The sequence below is a fragment of the Gorilla gorilla genome, chromosome 6, assembly GCF_029281585.2.
Source record: "Gorilla gorilla gorilla isolate KB3781 chromosome 6, NHGRI_mGorGor1-v2.1_pri, whole genome shotgun sequence".
Taxonomy (NCBI): Eukaryota; Metazoa; Chordata; class Mammalia; order Primates; family Hominidae; genus Gorilla; species Gorilla gorilla.
In genome coordinates, this window is record NC_073230.2 from 9,810,071 (window position 1) to 9,836,112 (window position 26,042).

At 51.8% G+C, this 26,042-nt stretch overlaps 1 protein-coding gene across 1 annotated transcript; it reads left to right on the forward strand.

The window, feature by feature from the left end:
* The first annotated feature begins 86 nt into the window (after positions 1–86).
* EIF3B (eukaryotic translation initiation factor 3 subunit B) lies at positions 87–25,048 on the forward strand. Its single transcript, XM_031013151.3, has 19 exons — positions 87–681; positions 5,948–6,140; positions 7,875–7,994; positions 8,300–8,357; positions 8,860–8,988; positions 9,607–9,764; positions 11,472–11,603; positions 11,680–11,746; positions 12,155–12,201; positions 14,573–14,783; positions 16,859–16,931; positions 17,751–17,873; positions 19,600–19,678; positions 20,461–20,599; positions 22,017–22,142; positions 22,994–23,071; positions 23,440–23,548; positions 23,700–23,817; positions 24,718–25,048. The coding sequence occupies exons 1-18, from the start codon at positions 183–185 to the stop codon at positions 23,801–23,803; spliced, it is 2,445 nt and encodes an 814-aa protein (XP_030869011.1). The 5' UTR covers positions 87–182; the 3' UTR covers positions 23,804–23,817; positions 24,718–25,048.
* The last annotated feature ends 994 nt before the right edge of the window (positions 25,049–26,042 follow it).

A 26,042-nucleotide genomic window follows, 5' to 3' on the forward strand; every position in this document is an offset into this window, starting at 1 on the left:
GAGTCCTCTCCGGGTCGTCGTGAGGCCCCAGGACGTGGGTGCGCCCCCCGCCCCGCGGCCTTGGTGCGGCCTCCCCGTCGCACGCACATGGCTGGGCTGTAGCCGGCGCGGCGCGCGGTGCGGCCTGGGAGAGTCGGAAGCGCGGCGGCCGCGGAGCCCTGCGAGTAGGCAGCGTTGGGCCCATGCAGGACGCGGAGAACGTGGCGGTGCCCGAGGCGGCCGAGGAGCGCGCCGAGCCCGGCCAGCAGCAGCCGGCCGCCGAGCCGCCGCCAGCCGAGGGGCTGCTGCGGCCCGCGGGGCCCGGCGCTCCGGAGGCCGCGGGGACCGAGGCCTCCAGTGAGGAGGTGGGGGTCGCGGAGGCCGGGCCGGAGCCCGAGGTGAGGACCGAGCCAGCGGCCGAGGCAGAGGCAGCCTCCGGCCCGTCCGAGTCGCCCTCGCCGCCGGCCGCCGAGGAGCCGCCCGGGTCGCATGTTGAGCCCCCTGTCCCGGCACAGGGCGAGGCCCCAGGAGAGCAGACTCGGAACGAGCGCTCCGACAGCCGGGCCCAGGCGGTGTCCGAGGACGCGGGAGGAAACGAGGGCAGAGCGGCCGAGGCCGAACCCCGGGCGCTGGAGAACGGCGACGCGGACGAGCCCTCCTTCAGCGACCCCGAGGACTTCGTGGACGACGTGAGCGAGGAAGGTGAGGGCGCCCGGGGCGGGGCTGGGGTTCCCGAGGTGGGAGATGTCGTCGGGCTGTGCTACCGGTTCGTGCAGAAGTTCCAGCGAGGGTGTCCGTGTGTTCCTGAGAAGCCACCGAGGGAGGGGTTCCCGAGTGCCCTGGAAGTGTTCTGACAGCCCAGCGCCTCCCCTTTTCTTTCCTTTAAAAGGGGACAGGATGGAGCTCACTTCGGGAGCCAGGCATTTGCATGACAACCAGAAATCTGAGAGGGTGGGAGAGGGCACATGAGGTACTCCGTTATGGCTGGGTGTGCTGTGAGTGTAGCCGCTGGGGGTACGACAAAAACCGAAGACCCGGTGTCAGGTTTGCGGGTCTACGTGTCCCCAGAGCTGACCAGTGAGACCTCCCAAGGTGTGGATCGGAGGAACAGCTTGTGGCAGAGCCAGTGATTTTGTCCTCCTGCCCCTCAGAATTGTCCATCTCCAGAGACTTCCTTAGTGGGACAGGCACCCTGTGAAATTCCAGTTTGATTCTTCTTTATTTCTTGCGCTAAATCTATAAAGGGAGTTATTTTTCCAGGTTTTAATATTGCCGATAACAGCCAGCTTTGCCTTCATCTCAACCTTGATTGGATTTACAGGCATATTTCTGCTTCCTGTCTCGGAGAAATTTTTTCCTAAAGCTACTTCTGATGAGAGCTGGTCTCATTTGTTTTTCTTTTGTTTTTTAGCTCTCTTAAGCCTGTAAGTTGGGAACACATCAGCCTCTGCAGATTGGCTAAGTTGATACTAGAGTGAGAAAAATAAAAATACCCTTGCTGATGTAGCCAGCGATACACCAAGACAATTTCTGGAATAACATGGAGTTGCCAATTTATAATTTAAACGTATTTTTAAAAGGCTATCAGAGAGCCGGGCGCGGTGGCTCACGCCTGTAATCGCAGCACTTTGGGAGGCCGAGACGGGCGGATCACGAGGTCAGGAGATCGAAGCCATCCTGGCTAACACGGTGAAACCCCGTCTCTACTAAAAATACAAAAAAATTAGCCGGGCGTGGTGGCGGACACCTGTATTTCCCAGCTACTTGGGAGGCTGAGGCAGGAGAATTGTGTGAACCCGGGAGGCGGAGCTTGCAGTGAGCCGAGATCCTGCCACTGCGCTCCAGCCTGGGCGACAGAGCAAGACTCCGTCTCAAAAAAAAAAAAAAAAAAAGAAAAAGAAAAAAAGGTTATCAGAAATACAAAAGTCAGCCAGGTGTGCTGGTGCACACCTGTAGTCTCAGGTACTTGGGAGGCTGAGGCACGAGAATCACTTTAACCCAGGAGGTGGAGGTTGCAGTGAGCCGAGATCCCACCACTGCACTCCAGCCTGGGCGACAGAGTGAGACCCTGTCTCAAAAAGTGAAAAATTAAAAAATAAAAACACTGTCGGTTACTGTGACCATTATTATATTGCACTTTTTTTTTCATAAAAGACATTTTAGCATGAAAAGCAGGAAGGACACCACAAACTAAAGACTTTGGGGACATCTAGTCTACGCCCCTCAGTCCTGAGGAAACTTGTCCCTGAAGGTGGAGTAGGCTGCTGAGAATTCCCAGTGGGTCTGTACTGCTTGGCCCACCAGACTCTCCTGCTCAGAACAGTGTTCTTTCTAACGCTTCAATTGTTATTACAGTTAAAAAATCAAAACTTTTCGTGTGATGATTATTTTGAGCCCTTGGATATTCTGCTATTTTTTTTAAAAGCATTATTTGAGCCCATCGAATTCACAGATTTCTAATACGTAAATTACTTCTGGAATTGGGAAGAGTCAGAGGATGCTAATATGACGACAGGGTTGGCCAGGCTGGGTGACGGCTGTGGGTCCTCAGCGGGCCCACGTGGCCCTGAAGGTGCAGTGTTGGCCAGAGTGACAGGTGAGGCATCTGGTCCTGAGGACTAAGGCTCAGGAAGCCGACTTTGTCATGGCCCTCCTGGTTGTGGTAACGCAGGTTTTGTGCTTTATGAGAAGAGCTGCCCTTCAGGGTCGATGTGCAAGACAGTACGTGACTGTATCAGTTCTTTCCAGAAGGGCCGAGTCTTCCAAGGAGCAGGCCAGAGGTGGCCTGGAGTCCCTGTCTTGCCTTATTATTTTTTTAGTGCAGATTAGCATCTCAAACTGTGATCATCCTTTCAGTTCAATGTTTCAGCTGATCCAGGATTTTAACTCTAAATGTCTTTTTTGGCTCATTAACTATTCTTTCTCTTTCTATTTGCTATTTAGTGTTGAGAATTGTTCTCTTCTGTTTTTCCTGGAGACCGCTTGGGAATCCGTGAGCCACGTGTAACCGATGCTTGGGCTGAGAGTGATCAAGGCGATGTGTCTTCATGGTGTAGTTACTTCATTTATTTCCTTCCTAGGTGTGGGCAGTTTCTCCTAGACTAGACGCTTTGAGCTTGTGGGAAGGAGTACGCAGTTTGTGTAAAAGCTGAGCTTTTTATTGCAGCCTTATAAATTCAGATCAGGCTTGTCAGGCCATTTAATTGTATGGTAAGTGCTTTAGAAGTTACCCCAGGATTTGACTAGTTTCCATAGCAGGGTGTCCGGCACTGCAGTGACTGGCAACTGCCTTTTTCCCTTTTTTTCTCTTGTTCGTCTCAATTTTAGCATCGTTGAAAATAAAACGGCGATTATTTTTTAAGGCAGCATTTTCAATATTTCCTTTTTTTTTTTTGAGACGGAGTCTCATTCTCTTGCCCGGACTGGAGTGCAATGGCTCACCGCGGCCTCTGCCTCCCCGCTTCAAGCGATTTTCCTGCCTCAGCCTCCCAAGTAGCTGGGATTATAAGCATGTGCCACCATGCCTGGCTACTTTTTGTATTTTTAATACAGACGGGGTTTTGCCTTGTTGGCCAGGCTGGTCTCGAACTCCTGGCCTCATGTGATTTGCCTTCCTTGGCTTCCCAAAATGCTGGGATTACAGGCGTGAGCCACCATGCTGGGTCAGTTTTCAATATTTCCGAAAGTGTTTTTTTGAGACGGAGTCTTGCTCTGTCACTGGAGTGAGCCACCATGCCCAGCCAACTTTTGACAATAAATACAGTAAAGAATATTTTCGGACATCTGCATATTTAGTATGTTGGAATTAACATTATTATTATTATCTGAGATGGAGTCTCACTCTGTTGCCCAGGCTGGAGTGCAGTGGCATGATCTTGGCTCACTGCAACCTCCATCTCCTGGATTCAAGTGATTCTTCTGCCCCAGCCTCTCCAGTAGCTGGAATTACAGGCACCCACCACCATGCTTGGATCAATTTTCTCATATTTTTATTAGGGACAGGTTTCACCATGTTGGCCAGGCTGGTCTTGAACGCCTGGCCTCAGGTAATCTGCCTGCCTCGGCCTCCCAGAATGCTGGGATTACAGGCGTGAGCCACTGAGCCTGGCCGTGTTCTAAATTCTGACACGTGATGCTTTCCAGCAGCCCTGCGAGGCATTTCATCACATCAGGAACAGCTTCACGTACCACTAAGAAACAAATACTGTTATTTAATCTCAGTGGGGGTGGCAGCTCCCACCTGTAGTCCCGAGGCAGGAGGATTGCTAGAGCCCAGGAGTTCGAGGCTAGCCTGGGCAGCATAACAAGACCCTGTCTCTTTACAAAAAAAAAAAAAAGTTGTTTCAGGAGCTTGTATATTGTCCAGTCTCCTGGTTTAAGTGCCCGTCTCTGCCCTGATAGTGTTTTTCAAAAAGGCTCTTTGTGATATAATAAGAAATGTGTATTTGGGCTCTGCCTGGTTCTTGGCACTCAGCGTCTAAACCCTTGTAATTTCCAAAGTCTTTTTGTAGAGGAGGAGTTGATTGATGGCTGGGGCTCCTTGCCAGGGAACCAACCACGTGATTAGAGGGTGGGACCTTTTAGGTCTCCCCCTGCCACCCAGAAGGAAGAGGGCTGAAAGTTGAGTTGGTCACCGGTGCTCAGTGATGTCATTAATCACGCCTCTATAATGAGATCTTCATAGAAACCCAAAAGGACCGGGTTCAGGGGGCTCCATGCAGCGGAGTAGGTGGAGGCTCCTGCAGGGTGGTGGCCTGGAGAGCACAGGGAGGCTCTGCGCTTCTCCTCCATCTGCCTTTTCGTCTGTACCCTCTGTAACGTCCGTTATAATAAGCTGGCAAACCTAGCTCTCTGAATTCTGTAAGCTGCTGCAGTAAATTAATGGAACCCAAGAAGCGGGGGATAGTGGGAGCCCTGCTTTGTAGCCTGTCGGTCAGAACCGGAGGTGACAGCCCACTACTTGCGACTGCCATCTGAAATGGGGGCCAGTCTTTAGGGCTGAGCCTTCAGCCTGTGGGATGTGATGCTAATTCCCGGTAGATAGTGTCTGAATTGGATTAAGTTAGAGGACACCCAGCTGGTGGCCCCTGGAGAACTGCTTGATGAGACACCCACGTCCGGTGTCAGGCGTTGTGTTGAGTGTTACGTGAGTAGGAAAGACACTGTCACATCCCTGTCTCCTGCAGTTCAGTTGTTTATCCTTAGAGCTTTTTAACCTAAGGAATATTGGGTAAAGATTGTTCTGGACAAAGGTGCCTGGTGGTGGGCTCTTTGCAGCGGAGAGAGGTGGGGAAGCTCACCCCAGACGCGCTTCCTCTTTGGGTTTTTTCCCAATCCCCTGTGAATGGCCATCCAGTTCACGGCCTGAAAACATGAAAATCACTGGGAACAGGAGGTGGGAGAAGAGTTACTACTTTCATCCCAGTTCACTCGAGAGAGGGTTCCTCCTTGAATAATTTCTGGTAATTTGTATTCACAGCACAAATGTGCTGTGAATATATTGAGCATTTAAATATTTACTTGTTTGCTAAAATCTTCTGTAAAAAGTCAGTTTTCATTGACATTGGGATGGGATTCTGCCTGCCTAGATGTTGCAACAAACCTTTCAAAATTTAGGCATCTCTGGAAGATCTAATAGTGGATATTCTTGAGATGGTCTTCTTCATTTGCATTTTGCATTGTTAAAAGCTTTTCACTGTTATTCTCCTGTAGTCTTTGGTTATTGCCAGAACTTAATTGACCTGTCTTGACTGTTTACATTTCCATCAAAGGGAGAGAGGAGAGTTCCAGTCCCCCCAGCTGTCATGTTTAAAATCTGAAACAAGCTAGGGTTAGGATTTCTTTTGCTCACAGTGAAAGCATTTAGACAATTCATTGTCTCTTCTTGAAGACTTCTTTAGTGTGCTCAGTTAATGTATTAATATTTTTCTTTGTAAAAATGATCATTTGAAAAATCTCTCTTGTTCAGAATTACTGGGAGATGTACTCAAAGATCGGCCCCAGGAAGCAGATGGAATCGATTCGGTGATTGTAGTGGACAATGTCCCTCAGGTGGGACCCGACCGACTTGAGAAACTCAAAAATGTCATCCACAAGATCTTTTCCAAGTTTGGGAAAATCACAAATGATTTTTATCCTGAAGAGGATGGGAAGACAAAAGGGTGAGTGTTCTCCTGTTGGAGAAGTATCATCTGTGTCTGGCACGTCGTGATGAGGGAGTGTTGCAGGAGCTCCTTGCAAACACAGCTCCTGCCTTGCCCAGGCACGTGGGCCGTTCACTTCTTCAGGCCGCCCTCAGCTGGAAGCTATCCAGAGCAGTGGATGAGAAGATGATAAAGTTTGTTTTTTTAAGTTAAGGTTTTAAAGTTTTTAAAATTACCTAGAATAGGCCAACATGGTGGCTTATGCATAAACTCCCAACACTCTTGAAGCCTGAGGCCAGGAGTTGGAGGCTGCAGTGAGCTATGATAACGTAGCTGTACTCCAGTCTGGGTGACAGAGCAAGACTCTGTCTCTAAAATAAATAAATAAAGTAAAAACTAACTAGAATAGTTTTAGTTTCTAGAAAAATTATCAAATACAGGTAATGCTGCTGCATTTTCTATGTTGGGCAGTCAGTTGAAGGATGGCCTCTTGACCCTCAGTTACTCGTGTTATAATGAAACATTCTCTGAGGTTCTTTCTTTCTTTCTTTCTTTTTTTTTTTGAGACGGAGTCTCGCTCTGTCGCCCAGGCTGGAGTGCAGTGTCGCAATCTCGGCTCACTGCAAGCTCCGCCTCCCGGGTTCACACTATTCTCCCGCCTCAGCCTCCCAAGTAGCTGGGACTACTGGCGCCCGCCACCACGCCCAGCTAATTTTTTGTATTTTTAGTAGAGACGGGGTTTCACCATGTTAGCCAGGATGGTCTCGATCTCCTGACCTTGTGATCCACCCGCCTCGGCCTCCCAAAGTGCTGGGATAACAGGCCTGAGCCACCGCGCCCGGCCTCTCTGAGCTTCTTTCTAATCTTGCCTGTAATACACAATATTAGACTACTTTTAAGTTTTTTTGTTTGTTTGTTTGAGACAGTCTCACTCTTGCCCAGGCTGGAGTGCAGTGGTGTGATCTCAGCTCACTGCAACCTCCGCCTCCCGGGTTCAAGCAATTCTCCTGCCTCACCCTCCCAAGTAGCTGGGATTACAGGCGCACACTACCACGCCTGGCTTGCTTGCTTGCTTATATATTTATTTATTTATTTATTGAGACAGTCTTGCTCTGTCACCCAGGCTGGAGTGCAGTGGCACGATCTTGGCTCACTGCAACCTCCGCCTCCCAGGCTCAAGCGATTCTCCTGCCTTAGCCTCCTGAGTAGCTGGGATTACAAGCATGTGCCACCATGCCCGGCTAATTTTTGTATATTTAGCAGAGACAGGGTTTCACCATGTTGGCCAGGCTGGTCTCGAACTCCTGACCTCAAGTGATCTGCCCACCTTGGCCTCCCAAAGTGCTGGGATTACAGGTGTGAACCATTGGGCCCAGCCAAGATTTTTTTTTAAACAGCTTTATTGAGATAATTGATATACAATAAATCTGCATAGTTCTAAAGCGTACAATTCAATAGATTTTGATGTGTACATATCACGAAACCATCGCCACAGTCGTTTTGATTAACTTTTCTATAATTTATGATAATAAAACTAGGGACTTCGGATCTTCTGGTTAGGGTTTCCCTCTCACTTAGGAGCTCCCTGGCTGTGGATCTGTCCCCCGTGTGACTGCCTTAGGCTGGAGGCAGGAAGAGCAGCACAGATACTCCTGGCACCGAGGGTTTGTCCGTGGAGAGGGGTGGGGCGGACAGCGCATACCTGCCTAGCCTTACAGTGTGGGTGTGTGCCAACGGCCCTCTCTCACTCAGGTATATTTTCCTGGAGTACGCGTCCCCTGCCCACGCTGTGGATGCCGTGAAGAACGCTGACGGCTACAAGCTTGACAAGCAGCACACATTCCGGGTCAACCTCTTCACGGATTTTGACAAGTGAGTTCAGACTTGGCCACAAGGAAGTGGACGTTGATGTGCAACTGACTGGCTGTGTGCGGGTGGCTTGGTGCTTCTCGGTGCTGGTGTCTGTCAGGTTGTTCACATCCTTTCTGGTCAGGCTGCGGCAGAGCCATTTCACAGCCCTGCCCCACGCTTCTGGCCTACAGCACCCCTCCCCGTTATGCCAGTTGCAGCCCTGGGGGCGGGCAGGCAGGAGCACAGCAGGGCCATGCTGGAGCCCCCACGGGGTGGTCTTTCTGGTCGTCAGGGCGTGGGGCTCAGCAGTCTCCTTTCTTCTCCAGGTATATGACCATCAGTGACGAGTGGGATATTCCAGAGAAACAGCCTTTCAAAGACCTGGTGAGTGGCCTGAAACATACATCTCAGTGGTTTAAAGAAATGCTGCTGGGTGTGGTGGGTCACACCTGCAATCCCAGCACTTAGGGAGGCTGAGGTGGGAGGATCGCTTAAGCCCAGGAATTCAAGACCAGCCTGGGCAACAAAGTGAGACCCCCGCCTCTACAAAAAGTAAATAAATACATACATTAGCTGGGCCTGGCATGCACCTGTATTCCCAGCTACTTGGGAGGCTGAGGTGGGAGGATCACTTGAGCCTGGGAGGTTGAGGCTGCCGTGAGCTGTGATTGTGCCACTGGACTCCAGCCTGGGCAACAGCGTGACTCTGTCTCAAAAAAAAAAGAAAAGAAATGCTAGACGGTGTCTTGACTTGAGGTTAGGGTGTGACTTGGGAGTTAAGATGTGGACGGAACTTGTCATATCTTTAAGAGCAATAGTTGTGAATGAGTTTTTTATTAAAATTAATGAAATGTTATATTCCTTGCCTTTTTTTTTTTTTTTTAAGGGGAACTTACGTTACTGGCTTGAAGAGGCAGAATGCAGAGATCAGTACAGTGTGATTTTTGAGAGTGGAGACCGCACTTCCATATTCTGGAATGACGTAAAAGACCCTGTCTCAATTGAAGAAAGAGCGGTGTGTATTTGCTGCCGCTGGGGGCGGGGACTCACCTCTCCTGTATTTCCTTAACAAAGTGGAACTTTGTTTCTATCAGAAAACTGGAAGAGCAGGTGACGTTATATTTTCTTTGAGATTACTTTCTGAAAACAACTTCTTTTATTCCTCTTCCAGCTTTGAAGTAAATCCTGAGAAGTGAACAGGCTTTGTGTATTTCACTTATTAAGGGTTTGCAGAATAGGCCGGGCGCGGTGGCTCACGCCTGTAATCCCAGCACTTTGGGAGGCCAAGGTGGGTGGATCACGAGGTCAGGAGATTGAGACCATCCTGGCTAACACGGTGAAACCCCGTCTCTACTGAAAATACAAAAAAATTAGCCGGGCATGGTGGCAGGCACCTGTAGTCCCCGCTACTCGGGAGGCTGAGGCAGGAGAATGGCATGAACCTGGGAGGTGGAGCTTGCAGTGAGCTGAGATTGTGCCACTGCACTCCAGCCTGGGAGACAGCGAGACTCCGTCTCAAAAAAAAAAAAAAAAAGTTTGTAGAACAGATTCATTGTAGGATAGATTCATTGTAGGAGGGGTCTTTGTGTTTTCCATTTTGTTGTATTAACGATGGCGCTGCCTTTTTCTGCAGAGATGGACAGAGACGTATGTGCGTTGGTCTCCTAAGGGCACCTACCTGGCTACCTTTCATCAAAGAGGCATTGCTCTATGGGGGGGAGAGAAATTCAAGCAAATTCAGAGATTCAGCCACCAAGGGGTTCAGCTTATTGACTTCTCACCTTGTGAAAGGTAAGCTGCTAGAAAAACACAGGGGAGTCTGTGCTTTTCACCCCATGCCAGCTTTCTACAGGTGATCTTTCATTCTGTAGCATTTCAAACTTAGTAGAAAAACACGGGAGTACGGAGAACGCTAATAAGCTTTTTACTGAGATCTTCTCACATTTGGTTGCATTTACGTCATCATCTCCTGTACAGATATTTTTTCCTGAGCCATTTGGGAGTAAGTTGAAATAACATGTCCCTTTAGCCCTGAATGTGTATTCCTAGAAATAGGATTTTGTTAGTGTGACCATAGTGTGGGTACTGACTTCAGGGATTTACCATTCATTTAATACTTCAGTGTATTGCCATATTCTGATTTTGTTACTTGACCTAATAATGTCCTGTATAATATTTACTGTCCTTCAGTTCAGGATCTAGTCTAAGGTCACGTATTTTACAGATAATAAATTGTCCTTCCTCTATCACCCAGGCTTGGCGCCACCCAGTGGCACCATTGCAGGCTCATTGCAACCCCAGCCTCCCAGGTCAAGCGGTTCTCCCACCTCAGCCTCCTGAGTAGCGGGGACCACAGGCACACGCCATGACATATGGCTAATTTTATTTTTTGTAGAGATGGGGGTCTCATTTTGTTGTACAAGGTAGTCTTGAACCCCTGGGCTCAGGTGATCTCCTGCCTTGACCTCCCAGAGTGCTGGGATTACAGGCGTGAGCCACCGCACCTGGCCGAGCCGTGATTTTTGATCTAGCTAATCCGGCTGTCGGAGGCTTGCTAGGGAAAGGGGCAGTTGTGGAAGGCAGTATGAGGCGAGCTGGGGCCACTCTAGGGAAAGGGGCAGTTGTGGAAGGCAGTGCGAGGCGAGCTGGGGCCACTCTGTTTTCGCCCTCATGGGTTGTGTCTGCCTTCCCCTCTGGTGTTGTAAGGGACCGTCTGTTACACACTTTGTGTGAACTGAGTAAGCAGGTGCAGTAGCTCCAGACGAGCCAGCAGTCAGGTAAATCATGGCTGGGAGGAGCCCCCAGGCTCTGAAGTTTCTCATCAGACCTGTGCTGGCTTTCGAACTGGATGGGACTTTTTTTTTTTTTTTTTTTTGGAAACTGAGTTTCACTCGTCGCCCAGACTGGAATGCAGTGGCACGATACCAGTTCACTGCAACCTCCACCTCCCGGGTTCAAGCTATTCTCCTGCCTCAGCCTCCCAAGTAGCTGGGATTACAAGTGCCTGCCACCACGCCTGGCTAATTTTTGTATTTTTAGTAGAGACAGGGTTTCACCATGTCGGCCATGGTTGGCCAAGCTTGTCTTAAACTCCGGACCTTGGGTGATCCACCCACCTCGGCCTCCCAAAGTGCTGGGATTACAGGTGTGTGCCACTGCGCCCAGCCGTATTTTTTTACCTTGTTAGTCTTTATTAAACATGGGTAAAGATAGAGTTCCACACTGCGCCACCCTCTGGATCACTTAGCAGTCTTGTGTGGGATCGGTGAGATCTTCTGTGCTGATCTTGGAGAAACCCGAGCGCCTGCAGCGTATTGACACCAGAATGAACAAGCGCCGCTGCTTCCCGCTTCCGCTTGGGTTTCTTGGGGCCGGGCAGTGTGAGGTTTGGGGAGAGAGCTGGTACCATGAGTTCTGACGGCGTGTTCTGGCCGCACAGACAGACTGTGATCCCCTCGTGAGAGGAGGATAGTGTACAGTGTTGCCCTTCTCTTCTAGGTACCTGGTGACCTTTAGCCCCCTGATGGACACGCAGGATGACCCTCAGGCCATAATCATCTGGGACATCCTTACGGGGCACAAGAAGAGGGGTTTTCACTGTGAGAGCTCAGCCCATTGGCCTATTTTTAAGTAAGTGGACCATTGTAGCGAGCTCTGTAGCCTTTGTCTTTTCATGGGAACACCCTGGCACTTCTGTTTTTCTTAGGTGGAGCCATGATGGCAAATTCTTTGCCAGAATGACCCTGGATACGCTTAGCATCTATGAAACTCCTGTAAGTGGCCTCAGTGATGGCAGACGCCCCGTCCGGTCCTTGCTTGTAACCGGGGTGTGGTGCCTTTCCTTATTTGTGCTAGAAGAGGAGGAGGAGGTTTCACAGATGCGTAGGAAAGGCCTGTCCCCTGTGCCTTTTTAACTGCCCCTGCTCTGGGCAGAGCTCTTCAGTCACTCCTGCCCACCTGGTGCAGCCGTGGGAAGTCCTGGATGGGAGTTAATGCAGTGGGCTTCAGAACTGCAGTTCCTGGGTGGCGGGTGGGTGGATGGGTTCACTGTCACCCTCTGTGTGCACTGCCCCCTAGGCAAACTCACATCAGACTCTTGTTTCCTTTTGTAAAAAGTTAAGTGTGTTTCTGAGACACTGACATGATTTGACTCAACTGCAACCTTCCTTTTTTTGGGGCAGTCTATGGGTCTTTTGGACAAGAAGAGTTTGAAGATCTCTGGGATAAAGTGAGTATTCTTATCAGTTGGTGTCTTAGTATGTTCAGGCTGCTTAACACAATACCATAGGCTGGGTGGCTTATGACAGCTGAGATTTCTTTCTCCCAGTTCTGGAGCTTGGGAGCTTGAGGTCAGGGTGCCTGCAGACTGTCTGGTGAGGGCCCACCTCCCTCCTCGTGGACAGCCCCTCGGTCCAGCCTTCCCTGGAGGAGGGCCTCCGTGGCCTCTTCTGTAAAGTCTCTCATCTCATTCCCAAGGGCTTCCCCCTCAGGACCTCCCACCCCCCAAAAGGTCCCACCCCATGCCGTCACCCTGGGGGGTTAGAATTTCACCCTGTGAATCTGGGGGACACAGACGTGGTCCATTGCAGTTGGTTTCCTTTATTTGCTGTCTCTCCTTTAGCACTCAGCTTTTTGTTGTTGTTAGAGACAGAGTCTCGCTCCGTCACGCAGGCTGGAGTGCAGTGATACGATCTTGGCTCGCTGCAACCTCCACCTCCTGGGTTCAAGTGATTCTTCTGCCTCAACCTCCCGAGTAGCTGCGACTACAGGCGTGTGCCACCAAGCCCGGTTAATTTTTGTATTTTTAGTAGGGATGGGGTTTCACCATGTTGGCTGGGCTGGTCTCAAACTCCTGACCTTGTGATCTGCCCGCCTCAGCCTCCCAAAGTGCTGAGATTACAGGCGTGAGCCACCATGCCCAGCCTGCCACTCAGTTCTTAACCAGTTGGAGAGAAAACGGTGAGTTTGTTCTTTTTTTAAAATTTTTTTTTTGAGGCAGAGTCTTACTCTGTCTTGCAGGCTGGTGTAGAGTGGCGCGATCTTGGCTCACTGCAACTTCCACCTCCTGGGTTCAAGTGATTCTCCTTGCCTTAGCCTCCCAAGTAGCTGGGACTGCAGGTGCCTGCCACCATGCCTAGCTGATTTTTGTATTTTTAGTAGAGATGGGGTTTCACTGTGTTGGCCAAGCTGGTCTCAGAACTCCTGACTTCAAGTGGTCTGCCCACCTCAGCCTCCCAAAGTGTCGGGATTACTGTCGTGAGCCGCCACACCCAGCCATTTTTAAATCTTTTTTGAGACAGAGTCTTACTCTGTTGCCCAGGCTGGAGTAGAGTGGCGCAATCTCAGCTGACTGCAGCCTTCACCTCCCAGGTTCAAACGATTCTGGTGCTTCAGTCTCCTGAGTAGCTGGGATTACAGGCGCGCAACCACTACGCCCGGCTAATTTTTTGTATATTTTAGAAGAGTCGGGGTTTCACCATGTTGGCCAGGCTGGTCTCGAACTCCTGACCTCAAGTGATCCACCTGCCCGCCTCAGCCTCTCAAAGTGCAGGGATTACAGGTGTGAGCCACCGCGCCCGGCCTAAGGTGAGTTTGTTCTGGATGCAAGGATGGAGGCTTGAGTCAATGGGCAGCAAGGCTGCTCAGCACTGGGCCCGCCACCCTCGAGGCACCACTTCAGTGACCCCTTTCCCGTGCCTAGAAATGAATTTTCAAGGCCAGAGCCTTGAGTCGGCTTCCTTCCATCTACCTCGTCTTTGACCTAGAAACTGAGGAGGGTGGGGTTTCCAGCCTTTTAAGGAAAAGAGGGGACTCTGCTTAGGTGAAAGGTTTTCCTGGTACTCTTCCATCCGAGGCAGGGTTTGGGGAGCCTTCAGCTCATTTTCACTAGCAAAGAATGGGCATGTTTTTATTTATCGGAAAACTTGGGACTGGTCAGTATCACGGCAGTGAACTTCCAGCAATCCAAGGACATTGATGTTTCTTCTTTCGTTTTTACATTCTTGGGCAAAACTATGGCTTATAAAATGAAAAGACCAGGACGTTGGTTCTCAAAAAATGCAAAACAGCACATAGCGTGTATAAAGATGTTTTTCATGTAGGTGAGCTCCGGAGCCCTTCGTTACAGCAGCTCTTCTGTAGTTGATAAAGTGGACGGAGCTGCCCTTGTTCTTGCTCATTCCTTACACTTGATTTGCCATTTTCCCCATTTGCACCTTAATTAATCTTTAGATGACATGTAGCCAGATTCGCCAGCCTAAAACTTACTTGCCTCAAAGCAGCAGTGTGCGGTGTCTAAGAGTGGGCTGACGGAGCCCAGGCTGGAGTCCGTATGAGTCTGTACGTGATGGTGGGGTTGCTAATATTCTGTCCGCATTCACTGCTTGTCACAGTGAGCACAGCAGTGCCACAGGGTCCTGGCGAGGACCTGTGAAGTCGCGCGGCATGCCCAGAGCAGTGGCTGTGCAGAGGGAGCGCTCAGCGTCAGCTGTGACAGCATTGAGCTTCTATATAGCAAATGAGTTGTTTTATTCTCTTCCGCTTTTCAGTTTCGTCATCGCTTGGTCTTTGCTTTAACATTTTGTTTTCCTGTTCTGCAGAGACTTTTCTTGGTCTCCTGGTGGTAACATAATCGCCTTCTGGGTGCCTGAAGACAAAGATATTCCAGCCAGGGTAACCCTGATGCAGCTCCCTACCAGGCAAGAGATCCGAGTGAGGAACCTGTTCAATGTGGTGGACTGCAAGCTCCATTGGCAGAAGAACGGAGACTACTTGTGTGTGAAAGTAGATAGGACTCCGAAAGGCACCCAGGTATGTAGATTCCCACAGGAACTGGCGATTCCTTATCCTGAGCTCTGAAGTGGCCACCGTATTGTTCGGCGAGTGTTAATGGTTTTTTTTTTGAGATGGAGTCTCACTCTGTCACCAGGCTGTAGTGCAGTAGTGCGATTTCGGCTCACTGCAGTCTCTGCTTCCTGGTTTCAAGCGATTGTTCTGCCTCAGCTTCCCAAGTAGCTGGGACTATAGGCGTCCACCACCACGCCTGGCTAATTTTTGTATTTTTATTAGAGACAGGGTTTCACCATGTTGGCCAGGCTGGTCTTGAACTCCTGACCTTAGGTGATCTGCCCGCCTTGGCCACCCAAAGGGCTAGGATTACAGGCGTGGGCCACCAGGCCTGGCTGAGAATATTATTTTCTTTCTAAGCACAAGGAGTAGTATACTCAGATTTATTTTTTATTTTTTATTTTTGGTGGTTGATCATTTAATATTTATTTTATCAAAAAATTGCCTGAGTTGGCTGGGTGTAGTGGCCCACGCCTGTAATCCCAGCACTTTGGGAGGCCGAGGTGGGCGGATCATGAGGTCAAGAGATTGAGACCATTCTGGCCAACGTGGTGTGAAACCCCATCTCTACTAAAAGTACAATAATTAGCTGGGCGTGGTGGCAGGCTCCTGTAGTCCCAGCTACTCGGGAGGCTGAGGCAGGAGAATCGCTTGAACCCAGGAGGCAGAGCTTGCAGTGAACAGAGCGAGATTGCGCCACTGCACCCCAGCCTGGCGGCAGAGCCAGACTGCGTCTCACACAAAAAAGAAATTCCTGAGTTTTCCCTCTAATGGAAGTATTCCTCTTTCTTTTATGTTAAGAAAGCTTTAATTGACATGTCATTCACATGCCTGAAAACACCCCTTTAGAGTGGTGAGCCGGTTCAGTGGCTTTTCGTGTGTTAGAGTTAGGCAGCCACCGCCACTCACTTCAGAACGTTTTCATCGGCTGGGTGCAGTGGCTCCCCGGGGTGGGAGGGAGGATAGCTTGAGGCTAGGAGTTTCAGACCAGTCTGGGAAACACAGTGAGACCCCATCTCCATAGATAATTTTTAAAAGATAGAAAAAAGGCCGGGCACGGTGGCTCAACGCCTGTAATCCCAGCACTTTGGGAGGCCGAGGCAGGGCATCACGAGGTCAGGAGATCGAGGGTTTAGTAGAAACCCTGTCTCTACTAAAAATATAAAAAATTAGCCGGGCGTGGTGGCAAGTGCCTGTAGTTCCAGCTACTCGGGAGGCTGAGGCAGGAGAATGGTGTGAACCCGGGAGGCGGAGCTTGCAGTGAGCCGAGATTGCACCACCGCACTCCAGCCTGGGCGACAGAGTGAGACTCCATCTCAAAAATAAATAAATAAATAAATAAATAAGTGTTTTTGTCACCCTACAAAGAAACAACATACCTATTAGCAGCCTCTCCACCCAGCTCCTGGCATCACGAATGTCTATGATTTCCCTATTCTGAACACACAGCTGGAATCGGATACTATGCCACCTTCTGTGTTTGACCTCCTTCACGGAGCACAATGTTCCCACAGCTGGTCCACGGTGCTGAGTGTCAGCAGTAATCTCTTGTTGGGTGGACCCCGTTTCTTGGCCTCCTTCCTCTGTTGATAGACATCAGGGCAGTTTCCCCTTAGACTCCTGGAGTAGGGCAGGACTTCTTGAAGGTTATGGCTACAGGACACCCCACTGTCTGAATGGTTTACCCAGCCCCATTGGTGGGCCTTTAGGGCCCTCAGGACCCTGGCCTGCAGCCTGCAGTGAGGACCCTGGGACTGCTTGTGCTCAAGTGTGGGGGGCAGGGCGGCTCCTGGAGGTGGGATCTGGGTCAGAGTTACTTCATGCATGTCCAGTGGCTTCCAGTAGACGTGGTGCCGGCAGTTCTCCAGCCTTAGAACCGTCTTCCATCCTGAGGGCTGTGGCTTTCATCACTGCACATGCTCATGTGTGAACCAGGCATGCACACTGAATCTTTCATTGTGAAGTTGACCTTTGATTTAAACCTTTTCTCATGTTTTCACTGTCCAGAATGTCACCCCTTCCCCCTTTTTTTTAAACAGGGTGTTGTCACAAATTTTGAAATTTTCCGAATGAGGGAGAAACAGGTACCTGTGGATGTGGTCGAAATGAAAGGCAAGTTGTATTTCAGTCACTTCGAGGTGAATGGGGCCTACGTGCTGTTTTACTCTTGGCTTTTACACTTCCATGCGAGGCATTGTCTGAGCAGCTGAGTCAGGACTGTGAGCCTTCACCATGAATAGCCATCTCCAGGTCACAGAACATGTTTAGAGCCTGGGCAACATAGTGAGACCCTCTCTGTAGAAAAAACAAATTAAAAAAATTAGCCAGGTGTGGTGGTGCGCACCGATAGTCCCAGCTGTTTGAGACCCTGAAGTGGGAGGATCACTTGAGCCCAGGAGCAGAGGTTGCAGTGAACTGAGATTGCGCCCCTGCACTCCAGCCTGGGTGACAGAGCAAGACCCTGTCTAAAAAAAACAGAAAAGAGATTCAGCCTGTGTTCTTGTTTGGCTTTTTGTTTTGCCATGGAAGAAAGGAAGGAAGGATAAAAATAGGTGAGAAAATGTGAAACATGGCCGCCCTTCCAGGTAGGGAGACTGGAAGTCAGGATCCCACTGTAGGTGCACACTGGGTGCGAGGGAAGCAGCATCCACAGCTGCTGACAATGTCGGGCTCTTGCGGTCCCGCTGTGGGTGTCCTGCTCTCAGGAAGGGAGCAGTTTCCCATAGGTCACTCCACACAAGTGGAAGCAGCTGTCTCTGAAACTCCAGGAATGTGCACCTTTCCTGCTGTTGCTTGCTCTCTCGTCCTTTTAATGAACTTTTAAACGTTGGGGGATATTTCTCTGTGGTTGAATAGTGAACATTTTAACTAATTAAGAGCATTATGTTCTGAATTGACCAAAAAGGGAGTGGTCTGTTTTGTGCATTTTAGAAACCATCATAGCCTTTGCCTGGGAACCAAATGGAAGTAAGTTTGCTGTGCTGCACGGAGAGGCTCCGCGGATATCTGTGTCTTTCTACCACGTCAAAAACAACGGGAAGATTGAACTCATCAGTAAGTAACCTGGTCCCTTTCCTCTTCTGAGCAGGTCAGCACAGATGATGACCCAGTCGCTGCCCAGCAGTGAGCATTTGACTGGCCCAGGACCACTGCTGGGCAGGCCGGGACTCGCGTGTGAATGGGGTGTGGGCTCGGCTGATGGAAGTGAGCGATGGCCTGGAGGTGCTGCCTCCTTGCAGGGTGTCTCTCTGAGCCCCGTTGGGCCCTCACGTTTAGGCGAGTATTTCCAAGGCTTCCATTCTCTGCCATCGTCTCAAGTGAAGCTTTTTCTCTTCTGGCTGTAGCTGCTCTCCCTGGGCTTGGGGTCACTGCCTGTGGACATACTCCTGCCAGTCCCCAGTCTGGGTCGGGTGCCTTTGACCAGGGTGCGCAGAGCTGTTGCACACGGCTGTACTCTGCCCCCATGCACCCGGTTCCAGGGGCGCCACACTGCACCCACCTGGGGCTCGCTCCTCACAGTGGTGCGGGGGCCCTTGCCCGTCTCACGGCACCTGCCGCCTGTGCCCTCAGCTCCTCACTTCATCCTGGGGTCTCTGCTCAGCACAGAGCCCGGTGCCCGCGGGGATTGAATGAGCCATTGCTTGTTGCTTCATAGGCGTGGGGTGTGTGTGTGGTAGCCAGGAGGTGGCGATGGGCTGTGTTCCTCACACAGGACTCTGGCTGCCAGCTGCCCTCCTGCAGAGCCATGGGTTTGGCCCTGTACCAGGAAGGGGTTGGAATCTCCTGGCCGCACCTTTCACAGCATGATTCTGTGAGGAGTTTAGTTTTCACTTTGCTAGAGCTTGGCAGGGTGCGTGGTGCCTTCAGTTGCCAGTGGATCACAAGATTGGCTGTTTCATTAATTCTGGTTGATAGAAACATATGGGCAATTGCAGACTGTCCAGAGACTTGTGTAAGTCTTCTAGGTCATAAAACATAGGCAAGCAGAGGCACTTTGTACCTTCCAAACATGCTGCATGACACGCCTCTCCTGAGGTTTGGCATGGACGCTGGGGCCACCGCATGGGCTCCATGCCATGCCCGTGGCTGTTGGGGTTTTCGCTTGTGCAAGTCTGAGACCCCTGCCCCTGCCAGGGTGCACTGCCCTCCCACATCTCCTCCCCTCCTCCCCATGTCAGCCTGCCGCATGCCTCTTTTTTGGATGTACCACAGGCTGAGGGGAGAGAGGCCACAGGTTGTCAGCTCTGAGATGCAGGGAGCATATGCTCTGAGGGGGACTTGAGCCAGCCCCAGCTGGCCTTCACTTCTCACTGTTCCAGCGGCTCTGCCCGAGATCCATTCCGGAAGTAAGAGTTAGTACCTGCAAAGATGATGACTGTAGTCAGTTTCAACAGGCACACAGCTTATCCAAAGACCCCTTGTTGCTAGGAGAGTGGCTTTGGTCTTTCAGGGTCACACGTCTCTGACATCTCTCTGTTGGGGTCCCTGCAGCAGTGAACATTTGCTGTAAAGGGAATTCTTTGTCCAGTTACCTCAGGAAATAAGATAGTATTGTTTTGAAATACCCCTGTCGCATCTTCTTTTTTTTCCCATTTAAAGTATGGATCATGACTTAGGGGGTACTTGGCGATGGACTTTGTAAAATTGTTTTCCGAGGTGGTCCAGCATTACCAGCTCTGCCCTCATGGGCAGCATGAGCACGGCCAAGTCCTCCAGCCTTGGCTGCCCCGGCACTGTGGAAGCCCTCGCAGCTCGTGACGGGCGCGCTCTTTCCTTTCAGAGATGTTCGACAAGCAGCAGGCGAACACCATCTTCTGGAGCCCCCAAGGACAGTTCGTGGTGTTGGCGGGCCTGAGGAGGTAGGTGTCTGTGCTCTGAGCCTGTCCGCCCTGTGAGTAGCGCTCTGCTGCGGCAGAGACCCCTCAGGCGCCTGCACCCAGCTTCTTGGTAGAGGGAGTATTGTGCGCTGAAAGGGTTGCCCCGGTGTCAGTGGATGGGACCTCATTGAACCTTTGCAGACCCACAGTACTCCAGGACTCAGGCCAAGCCCGCACAGAGTGAAATAAGCGCTCCCAGATGCTTTCGTGAAGTGACCAGGCAGACCCGTCTGCGGGTTGTGGTTCTCTGTGGTTAAACAAGTGCCTTCCAGCCATCCAGTAACCTCCCCCCAGGGGTCAGTCCCTTGTCTTCTAGTGGGAAGGGTATTCATTACACAGCTGTGAGGCTGCCTTACCTTTGTGGTTGGTGTCACAGTGTCGGTCTCAGCTGTGTTCCAGCAGTGTGTTGAAATCATGGAGAAGCTTCCAGCTTTCTGCTCTGAGTTAAAAGAATACCCTTTTGTTGCTGCTGTCCCTTGCTTCATTGTCCACACTTGCTACTGTATTTTTGAAGGCTTACTTAGCCTCAGATAACATTTGCAGTAAAAATAATATGATGGCAGACGTATGTAATACTCACTGCACACTCTGCATCTGTGATTTGGTAAGTCTCACAGCGGCCACCAGAGGCTGTTGCTGTGCTTGTTTCCGTGTTAACGCCGAGGCTGGCTCCCCGGGGACCCCATGCCACAGCACCTCTCAGGAGTGGGATGCCAGGAGGTATGCGTCTCCATGAAGCCTGACGGTCCTGTCTGTCTTTGCAGTATGAACGGTGCCTTAGCGTTTGTGGACACTTCGGACTGCACGGTCATGAACATCGCAGAGCACTACATGGCTTCCGACGTCGAATGGGATCCTACTGGGCGCTACGTCGTCACCTCTGTGTCCTGGTGGAGCCATAAGGTGCAGGCCTGTGGGGCATAGCTTTGACTGTGGATAGAAGCAGGGAGTGCTGGCTAGCTGCTGACTCTGGTGCTGTCCTGGGACCTCAGGGAAGGGGCACCAAGCCCCTGTGTTGAACAGAAGCCTTGGCTGGTGTTAGTGGCAGGAGGAGGAGGATTCTGGGTTGCAGAAGAGGTGGCGCCGAGTGCAGGAGCAGCCCCTGCTCATGGTTGCGGGGAGGTGGGGGGTCTTACCCTGGGCCCAGGGACCCCTGAAAAGGAGTGAGAATGTCTGCAGAGAGGAGTCGTTTCCTTTGAAGTCTGAACAAAGTTCCATAACCGCAGACATTAAGATCTGTTTTGGGGTCAGTGGTTGAGTCCAGCTGCCGCGTTACCCACAACTCTTATTCCAAAACTGCTGGTTAAGTTTGTCGAGGACTTTCAGTATTTAGTGACTTGTAAAAACATTGATGGAGGCACTGACACTTGAACCAGTCCATGCGAATAGAGCCTGTGAAACCAAACTCGGGTAATTTGTTTAATGAGATATAGAATTTGTAGGAATATCAACTTCCCAAATATTACTACAAGTGTCTAGAGTTAGAAATCTTCACATTCGAATCAGGATATGTTGATCACAGCCTGTGTCCAGGTATGTTCAGATGTCACTGCGGTGGGGCCTGCCTTGACACTTGAAATCACTTTAGGCCAGGCACAGTGGCTCACACCTGTAATCCCAGCACTTCAGGAGGCAGAGGTAGAAGAATCACTTGAACCCAGGAGTTTGAGACTAGCCTGAGCAACATAGCCAAACCCTAGCCCCATTAAAAAAAAAAAAAAGAGACTTTTTAAGCTGTTGACCACTCTCCTTGAGTTATGAACACTTAGCTTCCAAAATGCCGGCCTGCAACAAGGAGTTTATGCTGAGTGCCAGTGAAGGCGCCCTCCTTCATGAGAGAGGCCTGCCACGAGGAGAGCGGAACCAGGCGGCGTGTAGTGATGCAGTTGGCTCACACCCGGCCTGGGGCTCCGCACGGCCCACACCCGGCCCGGGGCTCAGCAGCGAGTAGTGCCACGCAGTTAGCTTCCATTTGGCACAGGGTTCAGTCCAGCTTAAATCCAGCACGGGGTTCAGTGGCGCAGTAGTGAGGCAGTTAGCTTACATCCAGCATGGGGTTCTTATTGCCAGCCAGAATGTGCAGGCCTGTGCTGTGATGAGCGCTGCTCCAGCTGCTCCGTGCCCCCCACTCCGGGTCGGTTGCATAATGGAGGTGTCTTTCATTGACTGCCCACCTCCCCTGCTGTCAGCTCAGCACAGGCAGAGCTTTGTTTGCTTCACACGTGTCCCCGATACCCAGGACCTTGTTCAGCAAGTGACATAGTCACGGTTGTGGCTCTCTGACCCCTCTGTGTCCTGGTGTGTCTCTGCCCTGGCCTAGGTGGACAATGCGTACTGGCTGTGGACTTTCCAGGGACGCCTCCTGCAGAAGAACAACAAGGACCGCTTCTGCCAGCTGCTGTGGCGGCCCCGGCCTCCCACACTCCTGAGCCAGGAACAGATCAAGGTCAGCATGCCCTCACCCCCGGGTGCAGGGCACATGGAGGCGATTGTGGCGTTGAAAAGGTGTCAGTTTTTTCTGTTATTGTTAGGGTGGTGACTGGGGGATAGAAACATGACATTTGCGAGGATGCTTTGAAGAGATGCAGGAACAGTGAGAACTGAATGGAATAGAACAGCTTTAGGATAGTAACCTGAGGCCTTCAGCTTGTTTAGGGAAGTTTTGCATGAACCCGAGGGGTGGATAAAAAGATGCCAGGGCCATTGAAAAGTCCTGCTGGGATTAGAAGCGGCTTGTCTGGGATTTACATTTTTGTGGTAAAATAGGCCGATGGTCTTAGGTCAGAGCGAAGAGGAGGGTTAAATCCCAGGGAGAAAGTCCGTCTCAAAGTGAAAGATGGAGGAAGGAGCAGGCGCGAGCGCTCCTGGGAAGCCGTGTTGTGTGAATGACCCTGGGTGTCATGGAGGAAGGAGCAGGCGCGAGCGCTCCTGGGAAGCCGTGTTGTGTGAATGACCCTGGGTGTCATGGAGGAAGGAGCAGGCGCGAGCGCTGCTGGGATGCTGTGTTGTGTGAATGACCCTCGGTGTCATGGAGGAAGGAACAGGCGAGCGCTCCTGGGATGCTGTGTTGTGTGAATGACCCTCGGTGTCATGGAGGAAGGAACAGGCGAGCGCTCCTGGGATGCTGTGTTGTGTGAATGACCCTCGGTGTCATGGAGGAAGGAACAGGCGAGCGCTCCTGGGAAGCTGTGTTCTGTGAATGACTTTGGGTGTCATGTCATGTTGGCAACTCTGAAGACTGCATTTGTGCTTGTTGCTTTGAATGTTAGATCCTGAGTGATGGGTCTTTTGTTTCAGCAAATTAAAAAGGATCTGAAGAAATACTCTAAGATCTTTGAACAGAAGGATCGTTTGAGTCAGTCCAAAGCCTCAAAGGTGAGCCTCATTCCCCAAAGTGAGGGCTGTGCTGCGACATCCGCCATCACGGCAAAGGCGGGGCTGCGGGGGGCTGCTGTGTGTGTGCTCAGAGTTGCCTCTGCCCCGAAGACACTGGTTCTATTCCCCCCTAGGAGGGATGCAGTGGGGAACTGGGGTTGGCACGGGGACTTGGAGTTGGTGACCTTACTGCTGCCTTGTGGGTGGGGGGCAGCGTTGGGGGGAAAGTGAGAACGAATGGACTGGCCATTCCTGCTTGAGCTCCTCCGTATGCTGTCCTTCTGGCACCGTCTGCCTGGGTGTGGGCTCTTCGCGATGGGGAGGCACGTGTCTTACCAGTTCTGTGCTTTCCCCAACCTCATGCATAGGAATTGGTGGAGAGAAGGCGCACCATGATGGAAGATTTCCGGAAGTACCGGAAAATGGCCCAGGAGCTCTATATGGAGCAGAAAAACGAGCGCCTGGAGTTGCGAGGAGGTAACTTAGAGATCCCTCAGTCCCCAGGAGCTGGCCCTTCCGCTGCCCATGGGCCCTGGTGCCCGCGGACTCCCGCGTTCCTTCCCACTGGCCTCGGCGGTGCCACTAGGCATGTGCCCCCATGGGTGATCTGCGCCCTTTGTCCCCTCAGGGGTGGACACTGACGAGCTGGACAGCAACGTGGACGACTGGGAAGAGGAGACCATTGAGTTCTTCGTCACTGAAGAAATCATCCCCCTCGGGAATCAGGAGTGACCTGGAGCGCTGTGGTGAGCGTCTGCAGGGGGCGCGATGGGGGTCCTGTTGGCTGCTCTCACGCTGCTTCAGTTATCCCCGTCACTGAGGAAGCACCTCCTTTAAGGCAGGGGTGAAGGGTGAAGCCCTAGTGTCATGTGCCCAGGGTTAGCTGAGCCTCGTGTGAAATGTGGAGTCGGTGCCGACGTGGCCTCGACTGCTCCCTCTGACCACATTGCAGATGGCGCCTTTCAGGCAGTGCTGGGTGAGGGAGGAGCTGTGGCCAGGTGTTGGGAAGTGCCAGGAAGAGGAGGGTGGCCATGCCTGGCCGTTTCCTGACGCCTGTGCTAGTGACGGCCGCGGTGTGTCCACTGGAAAGAAACACTGGCATGCGCGGCTGTGACTCTGGTTTCAGCAGTTCTGAGACAAGAGCCTTCCAAGTCAGGGGCTGGGGAGCAGAGTGCGGGAGCTCCTGAGTCCTGGAGGCCTCCACACCTCACAGCACGGGCACATGTGGGACAGAAGGCCTAATGGGGTGCCTGAGGGTGGCCTGGTTGCTGTCCCCAGGGCGGGACCATGAGCGAGTAGGGGTGGCACATGGGCTCGGCTCTCTGTGGCCGGGGTGGCTCCTCTTGCGGGACTCAACGTCAGCCCCAAGGCGATGTTCAGGGGGTCCCTCAGCCTTTTGAGGTGGTGCCGTTTAGGGCTACCATGCCTGTCTATCCAGGGGACGGACTCCACCTGCTGCTCCCGCGCTGAGCCGCAGGACGGAGTGTGAGCCGCAGTTCCTCTGTTGCAGTGCGGCCGTGTGTGGTGTGGAGCCGAGGCCGTCCTGCAGGAAGCCGCGTGACTCCCGCCTCCTCCCTGTGCTCTCTGGCTCTGGACTGTGACTGCGCCTGGATTCTGCCATTGCGACACATTTTTGTGCCTTTCAGCCCCTGGTGTCTGCAGTGGGGGATTTAAGGCACCCGCTTCCACTTCTTTCTCGTTTGGAGTTTTCTGTCGGAACCGCCGGCGTTGGCTCCGTAGACTTAGCGACGCCACTGGCGGCACCTTCTCCTGCGCCCAGTGATGTTTCCACGGTGCCTGTACACAGCCGAGCAGCATTTCCGTTGAAGGACTTGCATCCCCATTGCAGGCAGTGCTGGACGTGTCCCGGAGACCCACCGGGAGGGCGCCGCCATGCCTCGTACCCCCACTGTGCAGGTTGTGGCCGGTTTTCTCCGCAGGTTGAACGTGGAAATAAAAGCAAACTTGTATGAAAAACCCGTCTTTCTCCTCTCTTTGAATGTAGATAGAGACCTTGAACTTGGTGCCTGCCTCCCTCGCCAGTGGCAAGGGCCTGCTTGCCAAGCCAGACCTCTGCAGGGCGCTGTCCCGTCCGGTCGTCACGCACACTCGGCCACCCTGTGTCCAGCGATGCGCTAGTCATGCCACAGTCTCTTGTTGCGTTGTTTTCTGTGAAAGATGCTGGTCATTTTCCCTGGTGAGAGCCCTGTGACTTTTCCTTGGACTTAGACACGTTGGGAAACTTGTATTGAGAATGGTCAGTTCTGCCCGTTTTTTCATTTTGAGATGGAGTCTCGCACGGTCACTCGGGTTGGAGTGCAGTGGTGCAACCTTGGCTCACTGCAACCTCCGCCTCCCGGGTTCAAGCGATGCTCCTGCCTCAGCCTCCTGAGTAGCTGGGACTACGCATGCGCCACCACGCCCAGCCAATTTTTTGTACTTTTAGTAGAGACAGAGTTTCACCATGTTGGCCAGGCTGGTCTCAAACTCCTGACGTGATTTACCCGCCTTGGCCTTCCACGGTGCTGGAATTACAGGACTGAGCCACCGTGCCCGGCCAGTTCTGAATTTGTTTCCTGTTGGGAAGGGAGCACACAAATTGGGGTAATTTCAGCCCCTCCTGTTGACAGGGTCTCACTTCCCACCAGCATCTGTGACCCTGCAGTTTCATCCACCTCTTTTCAACTCGTCAAACCTGAGGCAGCCCTCAGAACTCACAGCCAAGGGCCATTTATAAACCTAAGGCAACGTTTGGAGACTGGGAGGGGCTGTAATTCACAGGGCAGAGGACCCGGGCTCCTGCCACCCTGGAGGAGTGGCCTAGAGCCTCAGGTCACACTGGGTCTCCCAGGTGTGAGGAGGGTGCCTTGGTGCGTTCTCTTTTTTAGGAGCCCTACATTTCTCTCATCTGCGATTCTACAATTCTAGAATTGTCGCAGTCCTGCCATTCATCCCGTGTCCCTCCAGTGCA